This window comes from Neopsephotus bourkii, unplaced genomic scaffold, assembly GCF_033783945.1.
Source record: "Neopsephotus bourkii isolate Nb327-2 ecotype Australia unplaced genomic scaffold, CSIRO-AGI_Nbou_v1 NB_1292, whole genome shotgun sequence".
NCBI lineage: Eukaryota > Metazoa > Chordata > Aves > Psittaciformes > Psittacidae > Neopsephotus > Neopsephotus bourkii.
The window spans coordinates 1139416-1159581 of NW_026901776.1; the positions used below are offsets into that span (position 1 = coordinate 1139416).

Here is a 20166-nt window from a genome sequence, read left to right on the forward strand (position 1 = left end):
TTTGGAAGACTAAATAGAAAAATTCTGTAAACAGAATATTTAAAGCAGAGTTCAAGTTTCATGCTGCTGCAAGTATCTTGTCTTGGAACCATCAAGACAGCACCTCAGGCATCAGTTATTTGTTGCTACCTGAGTGCAGGGCCATTACTATAAACACAGTGGTTGTGCCTAACTTGATACAAGAAATTAATCTTTGACAAAATAAGGTTTTCTAAGTTGTGGTAATGTTCTCAACTTTAAACACTGTGAGCAAAGTCATCAGATGGGATAATTATGATACATAAAGTGACATGTTTTTTCAGGATAGTACTTAACATGGTTTTAAAAGGGAAAACTGGTTGCATGTAATAAAAAAAAACAACCAAAAAACAAAGCAACCTCAAACTGCTTCTTCATTCAGTACTAGCTACAAAACATTCTGTCACCTGTCCAAAAGAGTGCCACAGTTTCAAGTTCCTATTAGTCCACATAGTTAGAGAGTTTGATGTCAAAAAGACTTAAGAGTCTATTAAAAAAACACAAACTGACTGCATTAAATTGCACAGATGGAGGGCAGGATATCCTACGATTTCAGTTATTCCCAAGGAAACTTAACATTGAGAGTAAAAGTTGTCAGGGAATACAAAGAAATCGGCTATGTAGATTCAAGGATTTTCTTTTGAATGAATACAATACTGTAAATTAAAAATGAAGTAAAAATTCTAGAAACTCCTATTCTGCTACAGTTTTTTCAACAATAAAATATATTCTGAACTGTACAATATTCCTTTAAACACAAAGGAATTCAAGCCACCAAGATAACAGCTTATGGTGTTCAGCTGAACATGTGTCCAACATGTCTTAAAACTCACCTTTTCTTCCAAAGCATGACCTTCTCTCAATGGCTGGTAGGGAGCCACGAGCTTCCAGGTAACAATGACAACACTGCTGGGATCAAAAGTAGTCTCAGGAAAACCTCTTTTGATATAGTCTGATGCAAGTTGTAAGACATCTGAGGATGAATCTTCTCGGTAATACACGTTTCCACGTTCATCTGTTGTGTCCAGGTCAGCCATAAAAGGAGCAATAGCCCCAAAACTGATGGGGAATTGACCGAGATATTTTTCTTCACTTGAAGGTTGATTCACTGCAATAATCCCATTACTGGTAATCTAATAAAAAGGTGGAAATTATAAGATAGATACTGTTCATATGGCTGTCTCCCACACCTATGTGCTTTAAATCACAATATTTTGATTGCATTTCCAAAATAAATTGAGTCGAAAGTCAATCTTGTACTTGAAAAGTAACAGAATTTTTTCAAGGGTTTGTTTGTTTTTTTTAATCCTGTTTTGTCAGGAGTCCTGGGATTTCACTTGTCCAAAACCAGATGTCTACTTTACAGGTAGAACAAAAACCAGATGTGTACTTTACAGGTAGACCAACCTTTTTTTCCTTAGATAAAGATTTTAACTATTTAAAAGTCAGACACTTATTGCCTCTCCTAACAAAGATTGACAACACTGCCACATTTCACAAGTTTCCAAGTCTGTCTCAGGCTGAGACCCAGCACAAACCCTCTGTGAGTCTGTCAAGAATTGTTTACAGACAAGTGTCAGCATCACTGGGCATGGAAAGGACAAAGCAAGTATTTGCAACAGCTACTTTTTTGGTCAACCAGCTAGCTAGATTCTTATCTGGTGTAAAGCAATGTAGACTACAAAGATGCTCTATCAAATAGCATACCCTCCGGGAATCTGGACTTCGAACATGAAGGCAGAGGAGAACACTCAATCTGGACAGTTTAGAAAGCTGTCCGTTTCTGAGAAAGTCTGATGTCCATAAAAACAAACCACAAATGGGCATGGGGAGGAGAAACTGAAGAGCTTTGTCTTGTCCCACACAACAGGCTATGCCATTCCCACGAAAACCTCATTAGGAAGTCAGGATGCAAGTGGATCAGCTGAGCTTTCATTGCTAGTACAGCACTGTCTCAGAAGCTGATAGAACTTCTGAGCAAAGAACTAATTTATACATAGATACCTACCCAAAAAAGCTGTTCCACATGTAAGTGCTGCAATAGTTTAGGGGAAAGTCTTCTGGGAAGATGTACAGATTTCCGTTTGTCTGGCCAGGACTGCTTTAATTTTCATTTCAACCATCCTTCTAGGAACTTCTCTGCTACCATGAAAGGTTGACTGCAACAAGCTGCTTCTCACTCTTAAGACATATTGTGAGCTCAGCTCCTATTCCAGAGGCTATAGAGGCTAGGAGACAGGCTTTCTGCAGCAGATATAGGCTACCCTGTAAATTCCCTTATAGCTGAGTGCCCTGACACTGTCCTGTGGCAAACTGGCTCTATTACTTGGGGGAGGAAAAGGAGAGGAAAGACAACACACTGGGGACAGACAACGTACAACAACACATTAACATATATAAGTGAAATCTTGGTATGAAAATGCATATATACTGGCTCTATGAGATGATGACTTGCAGCCAACCACCTGACTAAAAATAACACATATACAGGTAGATGCTGGGGCCTGTCCAAACATGACAGCTGAACTCCCTTGGCAAACCAGAGCTCACTCTCACAGCCACAGAAACAGCAAACAAGACTACAGGTGTCAGGCCTCGAGGCAGCACACAAATTGCTCACACACAAGTCCTGGGCCCTTCTTCCAGACATGTATGACACTGTATGGATCAGCTACTTAGAAAAGTGTTCCCAGTGCTTGACTACCTAATAACAGGGCATATCTGACTACCTGCAGGCAGCCAGGCACTCACCATTCTAGAGCTGCTTGCCACACACAGGTTACTCCGAAAGATGAAGGTCCCAAAACTGGCACCATAAGGAGTGAAACTAAACTGCAATTTCCCACAGATTTATCTGACTCACAGGGATTCTTGTCAGTCCAAGAAGAACAAACTGCTGCTGGATCTTCTCACACAGTCAAGAAGTTTACAATATTACACAGTCTTTATTAGTCCTTGGTAAAGGGTCAGAATGGCCACTGACTCAGGCTGCAAGACCTTCTAGGCCAGTAGCCTGTCCCCAGGTCTATCTGCTACTTACAGATTCAGCAGAACAAGAGGACATGTGCTCACAGGCCAGAAAGCCAACCGTATCCTGGGCTGCATCAAGAGGAGCATGACCAGCAGGTCGAAGGAGGTGACTCTGCCCCTCTGCTCTGCTCTCATGAGACCTCACTTGGAGTACTGTGTGCAGTTCTGGTGTCCTCAACATAAAAAGGACATGGAACTGTTGGAATAAGTCCAGAGGAGGGCCACGAGGATGATCAGGGGACTGGAGCACCTCCTGCATGAAGATAGGCTGAGAAATTTGGGGCTGTTGAGCCTGGAGAAGAGAAGGCTGCGTGGAGACCTCATAGCAGCCTTCCAGTATCTGAAGGGAGCCTATAAGGATGCTGGGGAGCGACTCTTCTTTGGGGACTATAGTGATAGGACAAGGGGTAATGGGTTAAAGCCTAAACAGTGGAAGTTTAGATTGGATATAAGGAAGAAGTTCTTTACTGTAAGGGTGATGAGGCATTGGAATGGGTTGTTCAGGGAAGTTGTGAATGTTCCATTCCTGGCAGTGTTCAAGGCCAGGTTGGACAGAGCCTTGGGCAACATGGTTTAGTGTGAGGTGTCCCTGCCCATGGCAGGGGGGTTGCTACTAGATGATCTTAAGGTCCTTTCCAGCCCTAATTATTCAGCTCACTGGATTCCCTGTGGTTTGACTGGTCACCCTCAGTGGATCTCCTTCACATACTTGTTATCACTTGCTCATAATCATCATATTTTTCTTTCCCTTTTCAACTATACACATTTGGAAAGAAGGAGGCCAGCACTACATATATTCTTCAAGACACAGAAAAACTGTGGGCTGTGCAAACCTGTCAAGGATGTTGACTACATGTGTCTTGGCAACAGCCTTTAAAATTCAGACCACCCTCACTACTACTACTACATAGAGCAAATTAAAAAAAAGGTCTAGTACAGAAACTCATGCTACAGATCACCCCTTCATATGCAACACACACCTATATCTTGGAACACTCACCCTTTGGCTACCCATGGGGTCAGAGAATGCCCCCTGCCACAGGCAAGTGGTCAATCAGCTTGGTGCATAACTGAGTAATGGTTAGCTTGAACCATTAGCTAAGCTTTGCATATAGTTCACATGGTATATCAGACTGCTTTAAAAATGGCTTGATATATGATGACTGCATTCTCGGCAGATGTATAATTTCATTACCTTCTACAGTAAAAAATGCTAAAACATTAAGGTCATGTTAAAAAAAGGAAGTCGGCTTTATGCATGAACAGCATATCTAAGATACATAAGCAGTACATAATCTGCGTAAGCATGATGGGAACACAGGTCGTGTTAGAAAGTGAGAGAAACAGCTGAGTATTGTGATTGGTTTTCCTCTAATCGTTTGTGACTAAACAGTAGCCACAGATCCTAAGGTGAACTGTGAATTTCTGAAATACAGAATTAAAAAGACTGGGTTTCCCCAGCCTAGACCCTGCAATTGCAGGCAGACATGCATCAGAGATCTAGTCCAGATAGATCCATAAAACTCTTATGACACATTAGAAAATGCCTCAAAACCTTGTAAAGCAAAGCTGAAACCCTACTATACTATTACAATATACCACTGGAAAGCAGTAGGGAAGATGAGGGGGGAGGGAGAGGGCGTAACAGTCTACTTGCCAAGACTTTTTTTCAAGGAGATGCACTCCACCTTTAAAGTAATATATTTATGAGTAAATTAGAAGTTCTTCCCTTCCTTCTCCTTGCTTACACTTTTTGTACACAAGCACCCCTACTCCCACTCTAACTCCTCTTGTGAGAGATGACTGATGTTTGAAGTATTTTAAACAAATTCCGTGCTCTCCATCAGATTTGGTGTGTGCAGACTTTGTGGCTTCATGATCCCCCATTTATGGCAGAGATTAAAATAACATTAAGAGAAAACACAATCACTACTAGTTAATACTACTGAACAAAGTAGAGAGCTGAAGAAATGACCCAACATTTGGCCCTTTTCATCTATCAGGGGCATGTTTCTGAATACTCATTTCCTATCTTGCTAAAAACTTAAATGCAACAAGCAATTTCATTAAGGAGATATAAAAATGCCAACACCATTTTCATTTGTTTGTAATTCATAAATGAGGCAGTTCAGTTTTAAATGTGAAGGGAATGCTTGGTTGCAAGTACTCAATCACCCAGAAAACATTTGTAAGCCATTAAATGAAAATACACACAAAACCTGCTCACTTTGGAAAGGGATTTTTAGTGTAGAGAAAGAGCATCCATTATTACTGAAAAAAAAAAAAAAGTGCTTTTAGTTTTCAGATTTAACAATACATTTATTTTGACAGAGATGGTGAATACTATGATTTAACTTTACCATGTTCCTTTTAAGGACACACAAGTTAAAGTGTGAAGCCCAAAATAAAGATAAGTAACTCAGGGTAAGTAACTGGTTTCATTAAAGTATCATTCCTGTCAAACCAGATGAGGAAGGGGGCGTTGTCTAAAGACCAGCTGTACGGTACATCTTTCCTTTTAGGGTATTATACTATGTAACTTGACAAGAACTAACACAGATATATTTTTAGCATGTTAAACTTCTGGATTACACGCATAGTTAACATACATTCGTGGTTTGTAGCAGAACAAATCACACACTATGACAGGTCAACCTTGAAAAACCAATCAAGGAGCAAGTACTTCAGTTGAAAGAAAAAGAGTATCTGTGTGCATAGAATAGTGACTAAAGTTTCAAACAAATGAGGTACTTTCCCTGTTCAATGACTAGGCATTTTGAGGACTCGAGTATTTCTGTGTAAGAGAGTTTAGAAAAAATGTCATTTATTTGTATAATGAAGTGCCAGTTGATTTAAAGCAGAAAAAAACTTTCTAATGCAAACATGACCAACTCCTTATTTAGGAAGTTAGTAAAAGTACTGATCAAAAAATTGATCCAAGCTTGCCTTAAAGGACTCTGATTCTTCCCTAAAAGGAAGTTATCCCTAGTCCTTTAACTTTTCCACACCAGTGAGCCCTAGTGTAAAGTGCTAAAAGCTTAATAAAAGCACATTATTAAAACAAATAGATCAGTATGGGTTAGTGATACAATTCAGTGCTATAAATCTTGCCTAGGAAAACACCATCTCAAAGATTATAGGATGTCAAAGTCTGTTTCCACTTTTTTTAAACAAAAGTTTTGTTGCCAAGAATTTTATGACAACTTGACATTAAACAATCATTCCTTGGAATTCCTTGCCTTTTTATTCATGTGTAGAGTTAACTCAAAGAACTCGGCTTCTCAAATGCTGGGGAAAAAAAAAAAATAGAGAACCCACAGATTTGCAACTGACTGAGGGAAAAAATCGCAAAAATCAAGCACTGGAAAATTAAGATAAGCTTATCATATTATCCTGACGAACTATACTGAAAGATGTCTTACATGACAACTCAAAATCTGATTCAGGAACTCCTTTATGTATTAAAATGCGTCTCTACCAACAGCACACATCAATGGTATCAGCTTGATAATATTTACTACCAACTAGCAATACTGTGGCAAATTCTGCTTACTGAATAACATCAGAGAGCTTAATAAGTACTCACTGCCAATATACAATAAAGCTGTGTACTGTGAAAGAGCAGTTAAGACTGCTCAACACACTTCCTTAACAGGTATGTTGAGACCCAGCACCTCCTTTTCCTATCCCCATATAGTTTGTACTGTTCTGTTTTGCAATACTTGTGACAGATGAAATGCAAAATAAAAAGTATGTATACTGTATACTATGGAGACTAATACTAAAATACCTTTCATTATCAGATTTTGTATTAAAAATCACCCTTACTTATTACTGAGTAATCACACTGAAGAGAGCCATAAAAGTGATTCTGGAACACAGCCTCTACACAGGTATTCCTCCAGACAAACACTAACTAGAACTGTTCCTGTTTTATGGCACAAGCAAGTAACAAGATCATTAAACCAAAGAAACCTAGTGTGGTTAACCAATTTACTGCTCTTTGAAATCACTGTCTCCTTTCTGTCACTTATCTGACACATTACTGGTTATCTTTGCTTCTCAATGACAGGATACAGAGCCTGCTATCTTTCAAGAATATGCCTGTGCTTCAGAAAGTGTGGTTTTTACTTGGGTTGGCTAATCAGTGACCAACTTAGAGTATGGAAGACAAGACAATGAACTAAGGGTCACACTAAAGTCTGAACTCCACTTAATAGTTGTGAATTACTTGGTCTTCACTACCAGCCAGTGAAGACATCCATTTTCGACACAGGCATAACTTGAATCCCTCAAAATTCTGGATTTTGGATGTAATTCCAGGAACAGGCAGGGTTGAAAATGAAAGAATATAACTTAAGTGGCAGCAGTAATGCAAGCATGTGTCCTGGGTTCAGCAGTAGCAGTCATTTTTCTCCTTCCTAGTAGCTGGTGCAGCACTGTTTTTGACTTTCGGCCTGGGAACAGAGCTGATAACGCTCAAATGTTTGGTCTGGCCAAGGACTTTGTGAGCCTCATGCTCTGCCACAGAGGAGGGGAAGCCGGGAGGAAGCAGAGACAGGACACCTGACCCAAACTGACCAAAGAAATATTCCATACAACACCACGTCATGCCTAGGATGTAACCGAGAGTTACCGGAAGGGCTAGGGGACTGCAGGGTTGGATGAAGTATCGGTCAGTGCTTGGTCGGGCTGGGGGGGCGAGTTATCAGTCAGCGGGTGGTGGGATGTTATATTCTCTTCCCTTGTTATTTCCTTCATCATTACTATTATTGGTGGCAGCAGTAGTGATTTGTGTTATACCTTAGTTACTAAACTGTTCTTATCTCAACCCGTGGGAGTTGCATTCCTTTTGATTTTCATCTCTGTCCCTCCAGGAGTAGGGGGAGGGCAAGAAAGGGGGGAATGAGTGAACAAGCTGCCTGACTGGTTTTAAACCATGTTAAGTCTTTGGTGAATGCCCATAAAACTGACTCAAGTACCTGGGAACTACATCACATTTGGAATAACTGTGACCACATGAAGGTCTAGTTTTCCAAGTGTTTCCACGTAGATAAGTCCCCAGAGCTGCATCTTAGACCCATGATGCCTAAAGCATGTTGGTTTTTCCAGACAGCAAGGTGGGTTTTAACTTGATCAGATAAACACACACTGGGCCTTCCTTACTAAGATCAGTCAGTACTCTTGCAGTATTTTGAAAACGTGCTGTCAGTATAAACTTTTTTTTTCCCTAGCTACTTTTGACCAGCTTTGTTCCAGACAATCTGTTTTCAATCCCACCTTCACATACTAAATGTCTGCCATTAGCTATAAACATGCACACACACCTCTAGGATGCAGATCCTGCTATGAGGCACATGCACACATAGCTGAGCTCTGCCTGCAGCTCAAAGCCTGCAATTGCTCTGGGTGTGGATTTCACCACCCCAAAGACCATTGAGCAACAAACACCAGAGAGTGCCCAAGACATTAACAAACAGAAAGCATTCAGTGCTCAGAGGTGCAAACCTTGGATATGTCAGGCTGCTGGTTAGAAATTCATGGCATGCTGAAGCACACAAAACATAGACCACGAGGAGGATGTTCCTTAACTGGACGTGCTCCCTCTGAGGGAGCACAAAAAAACCGCCTGGGGATGGTGCTCACTCTGGACAATCAGTTACATTCTCTTTATCCTCTTACTGTCTGTTCTATCGCCTCCCAGTACAGGCTGCCGTGCACTGCAAAGAATCAGCAACAACCACGCTGCGAGAACTAACACGGCCCTGATACCTAACTGAACACAGATGGAAGAATGAAGCTGTTTGGACTGACCTCTGACCACGGAGCTCACACAACCGACGTGAAACCCAACAAGTATGATCAACCCCAAACCAGGCAACATCACGGCAAGAAGACACAAGCCGCCCGGGGAGACCCCAACAGACTTCCCACCCCTTCGGCAGCCGGAGAGGGCACCGCGACCTCTCGGTCCCACACTCACGTAGAGGGAGTGGACGGCAGCACCGTAGAACCGCAGCGGCGTGCTCAGCTCCAGCGCCATCGACCGCACATCGTCCCCGTGCGCCAGGACAGCATCGCCGCGCTCCTCGCCATGGGGCAGCAGCACCAGGCACTCGGCGGGCAGCGCCAGCTGCAACGCCAGGACCAGCAGCGCCCAGCGCGAGCAGCTCCGCACAGCGCGCATCCCTCCGGCTCCGGGTGCGGCGGCGCCGTCTCGCCGATATAAGCGCAAGAGGCCGGGCCCGGCCGGGTCCGCGGCCAATGGCTGCGCTGGGGACGAGGGGAGGGCAGGACTCATATGTCCCCCGCGGAGCGACCCGGACCAAGCTTCGCCCGCCACCGCGACCCCGGGGTCTGCTCCCACAGCCCGCGGCGGGGGCACCGCGCGGGACGTAATGGCGTTAGCTCCGGCACGGAGGGGCCGTCTCCGGGGGTCGCTGGGTGGTGAGGCTCAGCCGCTACCGGGATCAGAGCGTGCCGCTTGAGGGGTGAGGAACTCGGGAAGCTAAGTGAGCGCGGGGACGTAGGAGTTCGAGAGCTGCTCTCAAACCTGTGGCTCTTCTTGCAGGACAGCTGCGGTTTCCGAGCTAGGGAAATGCAGATTCCAAGTTACCCCAGGAGCTGCAGGATCTTCCACCAGCGTGGCAACAGCTAACGCACAGAAAAAAAAGTAGCAAAATCGATGTGGAACAAACGTATGAGTCTCTCTACTGTATTCTGAAATCATTTTGATGCCAGCTGCTTATTATGGCGGGGGAAAACTAATAAATACACTGAAATGTACTTCATAAATTAATATTATCAATGAGAGACGTGCACTTAGTTGCAAATAAAATAAAAAAAAAAGTCTGTAAATGAAAACGCACTGTTGATATGAGATACACAGAAAAGAAATATGGGATATCTAAATATATTCTTTCTGACTATGTCTTCTTAGTTTATAGTTTAGTAAAACTCTGAAGCAACTGGAGAATTGGGTACATTTAATATATCTTTCCTAAAGCTTCCAAGTGAAGACAGCAGTGTTTAAGCCTTGCCCAGCAGACTGCAAGCCCCTATATTTCCACAGAATGTTTATAGCAGAAAATCACCAGAGGGAAAGCAGCTGAAATGCCACCCACATGCTTTGTACGTGGCTTTTTTACAGTTATTTACAATTGACTTTTGTATTTCAGTATAACAGAAGCAAGCAGCACGGTGCTCTGAGAGGAAGGCAAGTCTCCCCTCCACACAATTCGGTTCTTGCTGTACTTACACCTACAACTTCCCTTCATAGTGTCAGAGCCCCAAAGTAACTGGTGGATTCAGGGATAGCTGGCTAATCATTGCTGGAAAAGCAGCCTCTTGGCTGGATCACTATCTGAGCACAGTCATATTCACAAAGACATCTCAAGATACCCTGCTGAGGTATCTTCCTCCTCATTTGACAAATGGATACCTAAACTAGAAGCAGTTAAATAAACTATAACTTATGCACATTAAATCTATACAGTGGAATACTACTGCCTTCACCATTCATCCTCTAATTACAACCTCACCTCTCGAGCGTAAGCCCATTCCCAAACCTGCAGAACCTAAAGGCAAGGTGTGCTTGTGCAATGTAGCAAAGAGAAAGCCTAAACCAAACTCCTTAACACCTCCAGGATCCCATATACACATTCACACATTCACAACATAAAACCGTCGTTCCTATCAGGCTTGAAGTTTTCCATAGCCACATTTCCCTTCAATACAAAAGTCAATGTGAACAAAAGGAAGATATAAGCTCAAGAAAAAAATTGTGAAGGTAACATTTTTCCTGTCAGATCCACATGATTTCCTATTATTATGTCCAGAATTCAGAGGATGAGGACCACTGGGAAGCCAGAAACTTACTGTAATACATTTTAAATTTATTTGAAAGCCAAAGAGTTAAATATCTTCATCTGCATGTTTAAAACAGAGTAACAGCAATGTCATGGTAAATCCTTTGTCCATTAGTCAGTATATTGTGATTGTTTATACTGTTTTTAAGAGGATTGCAGTGTTTCTGTGGTAGCTGAATAATTTGAGCTTGCAGCTGCCACTGTTAGGAGTAATGAGAAATGTTAGTTCTAAAACTAAAAAAAAATATTTTCAATTGTCCTTTCTAGCATCTTCAGTAATGACTTGAAAAAGGATCGAAAAGCATGCTTACATAATACGTAATTAACTGAGAGATACTAATTGCTAACACCAATCAGAATGGAGAACGTGAAAGACTTTAGCAAGATTTGAGAAGAAAGAAATATATTCAAGTGCAAACTGCAATATCATCAGCTAACACACCACCAAGAAAAATCTTCCAAAACATAGCCAGTGAATGCCAAGACGACCATCACATTTTCAATAGATCATAAATCAGATATGGCAGCAGTTTACAAAGCAGCAGCATTCCCAGAGCAGCTACCGAGATCCTGTAGAACAAATGAGCAGGTTTTACTGTGTTACAAGTGACATTTTCTAAAGGGACAGAATGATTCTGTTTTTCCAGAGATTGCTTGTGAGATCAGTGATGTCACAGAAAATTCAGCACTAGAGAGACTTCAGAGTGGAACACTAAAAAAGATCAGAGGACCTGAGGGAGTGGCATAAAAGGAATTGTTCAAGAACCAAATATGTGTTCTTGGCTAAATGATAAGGGAACACTTCATTAACATCTTCCACCAAAGCTACAGAGTGTCTTCAAATATCTGAAGAGTGCTACCAAACAGACAAATTACATGGGCAAGTTTGAGAAGTACAGGTAACCAGGAGATCACAGTAACTAAAAGAAGCCATGGAAGTGTCAGAAAATGCTTCCTTACAATGGTCTATTTTCAGAAAAGTTACAGATTAGGTGTAATAGAAGCCGAATGACAGAAAGCTCCAAGTGTCCAAAACTAGGTTTGGTTGGGTTACTAAAGAATAAAACTTAAGAGAGAATTCTGTGTGTGATCATGAGAGAAGACAATTCAGCTGATTTTGACCTGAGTTCCTATGTTCATACAGTACTAAAAAAGCTCAGAGGCATACACACACACACACACATACACATATTTGAAAACTTCCACTGCCCACATGTGAGGAGATTTGGAAAAGCGGATTGCAGATACTGTGAATCTCCTGACCTCCTCAATCCCCACCCTTGTGTTCTATTAACAGAGAGAATTTAGTGATCCCTTTGCTGGCATGACTGGAGGAAGGAAATGATGGGCCCCTCATGATGATCTTCTGCTGTCCAAAGATGACAAAGCATTCTAGAGGATAGATCATCAAAGGAGAGATTAACCATGTGGTAAAAAAATGGAGAGAACTGAGCATCTGGGGTAATGACAGGAAAGAATAGGACTGAGGTCTGCTGAGGAGCATTTTTTAGAGGGACAAGGTCATGGGAATCAGGGTCAAAGGCAAGGCTTGCAGGAAGATCATGGAGTGAGCACCATAAATTTAAACCACTCTGTCTTGGAACTTAATGTTCATTACAGTGGAAAACAATGAGATTCCATCTGTAACTCTACATGAGCCATGTCACATCTCAGGATCAACTGCAAAAACAGTGTATTTTACAGCAGAACTCCCTACAGCAAGACACTAATTTTGAAGCACTGTTAGAAGCTCTTGAGAGGAGATGTACATGAAGGGCAATATTGTATCTCATCCTCTGCATTAATGTAGGGTACAGAAGATTGTAGAATTCCTTCTTTTTCTCGCATGCAGAGATCTTGCAGGGCAGCAAAAGGACAAGCTCCTTGTGAACTCATATCCAGTTCTAAGGAACAGCTGGGCAAGAACAGGGAAGTGTTAACACTTGGCCAATGACCTGGTCACTATAGAAGACATACCCTGCTGCAATATAATGGTCCATGGCAGTAATGGATTGGTAACTGCCTGGTGCAGGGCAAGAAGCATGGGAGAAACAGTATCTCTCAGGCTTGTCCTAGGTCTGATGCTAGGAGAGACTGTTTACATTTCTAGGGTTACCTCTACCTCTTTCCATGTAGCATTATTAGAACAGATAACTGTATTAATAAGAGAACGAAAAAAATTATCATGGAAGAATTTATGCAGTGAAGTTATGTTTGTACAGAATCATGAACACTGTTCGTCCAGTTTGTAACTGAGGGAAAACTAGATGGAAAACAGGACAGAAAAATATCAGCATCACAGAAAATGGCTAGATAAAAAAGCAAGTCTTACAATCCTCCCGTCATGTAGCCACATGAAAAATATGATTCTTTTTATATGTTTTTATGAAAATATCCTTCTTGTATCCTAATGCTTGTTGTCCTTCAAGAATGGAGTCTCTAATCCAGTAAGAATACTAGACCTCTCTAAGAGAGAATTGTAATAGTGCAAGAAGGTATGTAATTAGTCTTCTATTTCAGTATTCAGCACAACACTAACTAGTACACCTACACCAAGTCAGCTACTACCTCTACTCCTGTTCTACTGTTTTGTTATTATCTAAGATTTCTAGCTTTGTGCAACAGAAGACTCCAAAGAGACAAGAACTACTGGCTTTAAAAAACCACACACAAGACAGGAAGACAAAATGTATGACCAGTTTCTCATATATGCAAAAAACAATCACAAATGAAGGAACATTGTTTTTTAAACAATGGGAATCACACATGGAAAAGCAGTTTAAATACGACAGGAAGACAGACATAAAAAAGGTAACCTTTACCTCTTATCTACTCTGAGACCAGAAAAATAACTACTCTGACCCACTGGTATCTTATTGTGTCAGATTTTAGGAATAACAGAAGCAAGCAGCAATGGTGATATAGACAGAGAACATACAACAGCAACGGTAATATAGACAGAGAACATACATCTCCTTATAGTCTGGTGATGAGATGGTATTTAATGCATCTGAAGTTAAACCATCACTTCAGATTGAATGTGCACCCAAATCAGAAGCATTGCTAAATTTTATATTCTGTTCTACTTGGAACCCAGACTTTGACTGCAATGACTGTGAATTTTGGTTGTACATGGAACACACAAAAAAGATACTGCATTGAGTCCCAGCAGCAAAGCTTCTACAGGACAATCAGGAAGAAAAGAGAGGCAAAGCACTGGTCTGATGCTAGTGGCAGCTAGAAATTGAGTAACAAATTATTATGAGAGAAGCTCAGCCTCAACTTTTCTACAAACATTCATAAGGGCAAATAAGGTTTGAAACATTGGCACAGTCTTTCCTTTGACAGCCAAGCTACTACTACCTCATGTATGCTCCCTGTGCCTACAGAGAAACCAATCTCACAGCGCCTGGCCCTGCCTAGATTCTCTGCCTTCTGAAATATTACAACTTGCAACAACTGTCGTTTAGAAAAAGAACACATGATTTCTCAGGTGAGTCTGAATAACCATGATCATATGGAGAAGACATTTAACTCTTTTTCACCCATCATCATCGGACCATCCTTTTTACAAGGAAAAAGACTATTTCTGAAACTGATTTTCTGAAGTGGAATCCATTGCCTAAGCCTATGAAATTTACCCAGGAGAATATATCATCACTTTGAGCAGCTGCAAGTAAGACAGAGAAACTGAATTTTGTTCAGGATAGGTGACGCTATGGTGCAGCAAAGGCCAACAATTTTAATTACTCTCCTTTTTTATAACAGGGTGGGTTAAAAGAAGAAATATTTAATAAATATAACATCTATTCTTACTAATTATATGGTCTCAAACTTAGGCTTTGGTTCATCTTTGCCTGTAGATGTGTGAAAGCCCTGCACAGAGAGAGAACAAAGTTCTCTGTATCAGTCCGTGCTTGGCCAGATTGAATGCTAGGTTTTAATATTTCCTTTAAGGAGGCTGCTTGAAAATAATTTCTTTTTGAACAAGGTCTAACAAAAAAATTCCTCCACCCCAAAAAAAGATGTAAGTGCTTCCTGACGTCTCCTACCTTTGGGAATTCACTCAGCACACGCCAAAGCTTCCTACAAGTTACTGAAATGTATTTGTGAGCGTAAGACAGTTTGCTGAGTGAGACTGATATAAGTGTGTGCTCAAAGGCTAAAATGTTTCTTTGCAAAACCTTGCCCGAGGATGGCTGAATCACAACCTTACGACTCCAAGAATGTTGTCAGGAGGCAAAACTTTGGAGTTACAATTCTGCTGATCATTACACACAAACTACTAGAAAAACTGTTGCATATAAACTCAGTATTGGCACTGGGGCTCTTTAATTTCTTTTTCTTTTCTTCATACATTTCTACTCCCTTGAGTTGAAATTGCAGCTACAAGGTCCTATTAATTTAATCATTAATTCTTAGCTTAGACATGCATAAGTTCAAAAACCTACATTACATTTTTAACCTGAAGGCTTAATTTGTGTGCTTAGAGATATGTTTAAAATGTTGGACATAACACATGTAGCTGGCTCTAACACACTAGGCATCTATAGCACTGAAGGATTTTTCTCTCCTTGTTTTTAAAAGCTGTGTAAAGACTGTGAACTTTCCCCTTGCCTAAAACAGTCCAGATCCAAAAAACCAGGAGTAACTCCATGAATTACAACTATTTATTCTTCCTGACTCAAGGGTTTATATTGCTGTCCACTTCACTTGGCATCTGCAGACTAACATAAACAGTGGCCCACTCATTTCTTCCCACAGTTTAGTATTTTAGCCCAGGATGTAAAACAGTAGTTTTGTCATAGAGCAATAATAAAATATGAGGATTTGCACTAAAGCAACTCTGTACAGAAACAATCACATTGCCCTTGGGGAAAAAAAAAAAAGAGGCATTATTTGCAAATAGTAGGATTGATGCAATAACTTATTCATTGGAGAAGCTACAGGATTGGAGCAAGAAAAGCAGGAACTTTTTTTCGACAAGAGGCTGCTGAGAACAATCTCTGTGTGTAGTCTACATTCCCAATTAAGAGAAGGACAGGGTGTGATCCCTGAGGCCAAGTAGCAAGGACTGGATTGCGTCCAAATTGCTAACCCCTAAATCTTACTGGCTGTCCCCACACCACACAGCATATAGCCCCTGGTCTCTGCTGGGTTACTGTAGCCCTAGTACACATTTTCTTTATTCCCCCAGTTCACAGTGTCTGAAATAAAGTGAACTGTTAAGAGTCCAGAAGTGGTTTAGTTACAGCACAAAATTAAGGGCATACATCACAGCCTGTGACATGTGCAGATATGTGAAGCTGCAAAGCCACCAGGCTAGCTTTGGATAATTAGACAGGGCCACAGATGAATTCTGGCTTGGGACTGCCTTTTGAGCATGGTCCTTGGAGCAAACTGTCCCCAGACCACGTTCTTGATTGGTCTTGGAAAGACCAGTTTGGAGCAAGCAGGAAATCAGCTAACACTTAAGCAGTTTGGACATTCATTCAGGGATCTGCCTCTCTCATTTAACAATACAGATGTACCTGTATATGTGCAGTCAGAGACACATTTTTAAGTTTTTCAAGGGGGAAAGACAACAAGATTGTTACAAATGAAAAAATTACACTTGCAAGTGAAAGGTTACCTAAACCCTTTTCAAGTAATGCTCTATAGTCACTACTGGACTTCCACCTACACACATGATCTTTCTTGTCATACTGTCTCTCCCTTAGCTCTCTGAATTCACCGTTAACATCCTCCTCCTTCACCTTTTTATCAATAGGGCCTTTAACTCTGTACCGGTTATGTTCACCCTGTTTTCCTTCCTTGTCTTTTTCCAGAAGAGGCTTTTTATTAACCTTTTGGGATCTTAGGCCTGACCCGTTTCATGGCTCATTGACCAGTTCTCATTCCTTGAGTTCTTTCTCAGAGAAACTCGTGCCTGTTTTCCTTTAATTGCAAATCTTTTATGATTCTCTAGCACTTCCTGCATGAAAAATATTTGAATGTTTTCCAGCAGCACAGATCTTTCAAAGCACAATGCTGCCAGCATGGGCTATTCTTATTTACAAGTAAGGCCACTAAACTTAAGGAAATTACTTAAGAAATAAAAAGTATTATCCACAATAAGACTATCTAAATCTGATCCCTAATTCTCTGTGGTGTTTTTTTTTTCCCTTGAAATATACTAATTCTTATTTATGCATTTTATTTAATGCATTTGTTCCTTAAAAAAATTATCTGATCCAGCAACCCCACCCATCTTTACAGACCTTTAAATAGAATGTGAATTTGCCATTTAGAGACCCCCTGTTCACTGTGTGTACACAGCTTATGTAGTCTGAAAATAGATAAATGCAATTATTGAAAAGAAACAATGGAGGAAAACATGTATTGCATTGGACCTAAGTTTTAACAAGATGATTGTTTTCTGTAGATGTACTGATATTTACATTTTTATCATCTGAGGAGGGAATCTCACTTCTGAAGAATAAGCCACAATGGCTGAACGAGGGCATTGTGTTCTTACTGAGGGAAATCTACTGCCCTCTGCTTCTTCTATATGAGTCAATACAATTCTGTTATTTAAGCACTCAGAACAGGACTTTGCCTCATCCAAAATGTAATTATTTTCTGCAGCATATTCCCTGCAGCAGGGCTAAAGTACAAAGCAGATTTTCGCAGAGCAATCATGATAGTGTCTCAACAGTGCTTTCCATTACTACTCTGTCAACTCTCAAAACCTTTCCTGGTGATTTAAGAAACATTTATTGTTTTTCCACTTCACAAATAGAAAAATTAAGGCACCAAAGAAATACATCTTGTCCACCTGGCAAATCAGAAAACACACAGGAAACTCAGTGGAGATTTCCTGACAATGAGAAGCAGCTTTCTGAAGTGAAGCAGATCATGTTTCTTTCCGAGATGAATGCCAGTTACAACTAATAACTCTCTCTGGGTATCCAGAGCATGGAGCTGTGTAGTTTTCCCTAATGCTCACAAGCCTCAGAAAAGCTCACCAGCTTGAGATATTCAAGGGACTACCACATGGCAGAAATGAATTAAAAAAATAAAATAAATCACAAATAAAAATTGAGTAATTATTTTTAAGGTGGGTATGTGACAAATACTTACGTCGCTAGCTTCCAAATTCAGCCCAAAAGGGGGGCATATGACTGACAAATTATGATCTAGTAAGCAGAGGAAGATGCAAAACTTCTGCAACAATTTCCATTCTGTGTGGTAGAGGAATTAAAAGGCTAGCTTTCAATATCTGCAAGCTGTTTCTGATCTCCATAAATTGTGCTGTCACTTTGAAAACAGGATGCATGCTTCAGAGTAAAATAAAACAAACAGACTGATTTAACGCAACAGCAGCAGAAAATCACCCCTGACAGTGCAGTATTTTTCAAATAACCCCCTATCCAAAGACAGCAAAGTACAAAGAAATAGGGAGGAACTTGTTTGGAATGATTCTTGCTTAACACTTTACCATTAGTTTCCATAACATTATATGCATTCTACATGGCCAACTATGATCAAAACTAACTTAATTTTCTTGTTTGCTGATGCTCATCTACACATATTCATCAGCATACATCCGTATGTTCCATGTATTTAAGTGTTCTCCAAAGTTGGCAACATTTCTGCCTATTTGCAACCTTGAGGCTTTTATGTAGTATCATATATATTATACCTACAGGAGAATTTGTAATTGCATTACCCTTATTATTTCACTGCCAATAAGTCTCATAATTTTTCTAGTTTCTATGATTTCTGAACATTACCTACAGTGCACTACAGCATTCTCACGTTTTTCAGATTGACTTACAACAGAAATCCCCCCTACAGACTCCTCAGCACTGCCAAAGCACAAGGCCTCTGTCTTCTCCAAAGAGTCCGTCTTCACCAAACATACTTTATCTCTCTTGGTACAAAACATAAACATTTGTTGTATGTGTTGCTTCAGCAGAGTAACAATTCCATTACTGTTCCATCTTCCAAACCAGCTGCTTTCAGCTGCTCCTAGCAGTGGTGCAGCCTGACCCAGTACTGAGAAGAGGAAACCTGCTGGACTTCTACTGGCCTCAGTAATCTCACTCTTATTTTGAGGATGTCTTTGTTTCAGTTGAGGAGGAATAAACAGGGAGAGGAAAAACTGGATTTCAAAAAAGAATCAGATGAGATAAAGATGGTGGGAGAGAGAAAGAGAAGCTGTGCCTTTTAAGGCAGATGGTACAGATACAACCCTTGACATTACCAGCATTTGTGTACGTGAGTTGTCTCATTCACTTTAAGGGGGCTGATCACAAAGTAACAGCAACCAGAAGAGAACAACGTGGGCTATCCAGTCCTGCAGGCAAAGAACCAAGAGGTAGACTGCTGCCTAGCCATGAGCACATTCCCAGCCCTACCAAATGAAATCCCAGGTCTGCTGATTCTGCTGGTCTCGGCACCCTGCATGAAAGATCTCTTACCTTCAGCAACGCTCAGCTAAGGCGAGTTAATTCTTTAAATGAGTTCCTACTGTGTTTGAATAGAGGAGAAATGCTGCCACTTAATTAATGAGGAAGAGTGCTTAGAGAAAGGAAAGAAATAGGCATGCCTGACTTGATTGAAGGCACAAGAAAAGCGCTAGTAGTGGTCCGAAGAGCAAAAAACTGGGTGAAGTTAGTGACAACCAAAAAGACAAAGAAGTACAAAGGAGGCACTGAGAAGCTTAAACTGTGTATTCTTGAGTTTGACTTCTGCTTCTTGTGTGTAATAGTTTATTTCTGTCTTCAGAACCCATTCAATATTAAAGACTTCTTGGCATTGCAGACTTTTTCTTCAGGATATCTGGCAAACTGCCAATATAACGAAGCAGGAGCTGAGGGCTCCAGTAAGTTTTTCCTTGTCTGAGAGCCCGTAACTGTAAAGTCAACCAGCAAAGATCCAAGCATATGCTCTTCAACATGCATGGGCTACAGTAAATGATACTTTTAATACTGCTTACCTTGCAACCTCTAAAAGGTGACTCTTCAAAGTTGGCATCAGGATTGCTTGAAAACAGCCAAGAAGCTACAGTATCAGAAGGGAAGCAAAAGCTTACCACAAAGGATGTACCCATGCAGCCGAAGTTTATGCTAAAGGAGGTAAATCTCTGTTGCACAGCTCCACAGATACTTTGAAACAGAGCTGAAACACCTAGCGTGACAGACAGGGTCCAGTGACTGATGAGAACCTCTTGCCTTGCCAAGGTGTCAAGTCTTACACATTGAAA

General features: G+C 40.9%; 1 protein-coding gene across 1 annotated transcript in view; it reads right to left on the bottom strand.

Annotated features, from left to right (window-relative positions):
* Positions 1-9262, bottom strand: part of NID1 (nidogen 1) — a 46175-nt gene extending 36913 nt beyond the window's left edge. Inside the window, exons 1-2 of the mRNA XM_061365703.1 lie at positions 9032-9262; positions 852-1151 (exon numbers count right to left, since the gene is read on the bottom strand). Of these exons, the coding sequence (XP_061221687.1) occupies positions 852-1151; positions 9032-9235 (504 nt within the window). The 5' untranslated portion in view covers positions 9236-9262. The remainder of the gene's footprint in view (positions 1-851; positions 1152-9031) is intronic.
* Positions 9263-20166: the final 10904 nt, after the last annotated feature.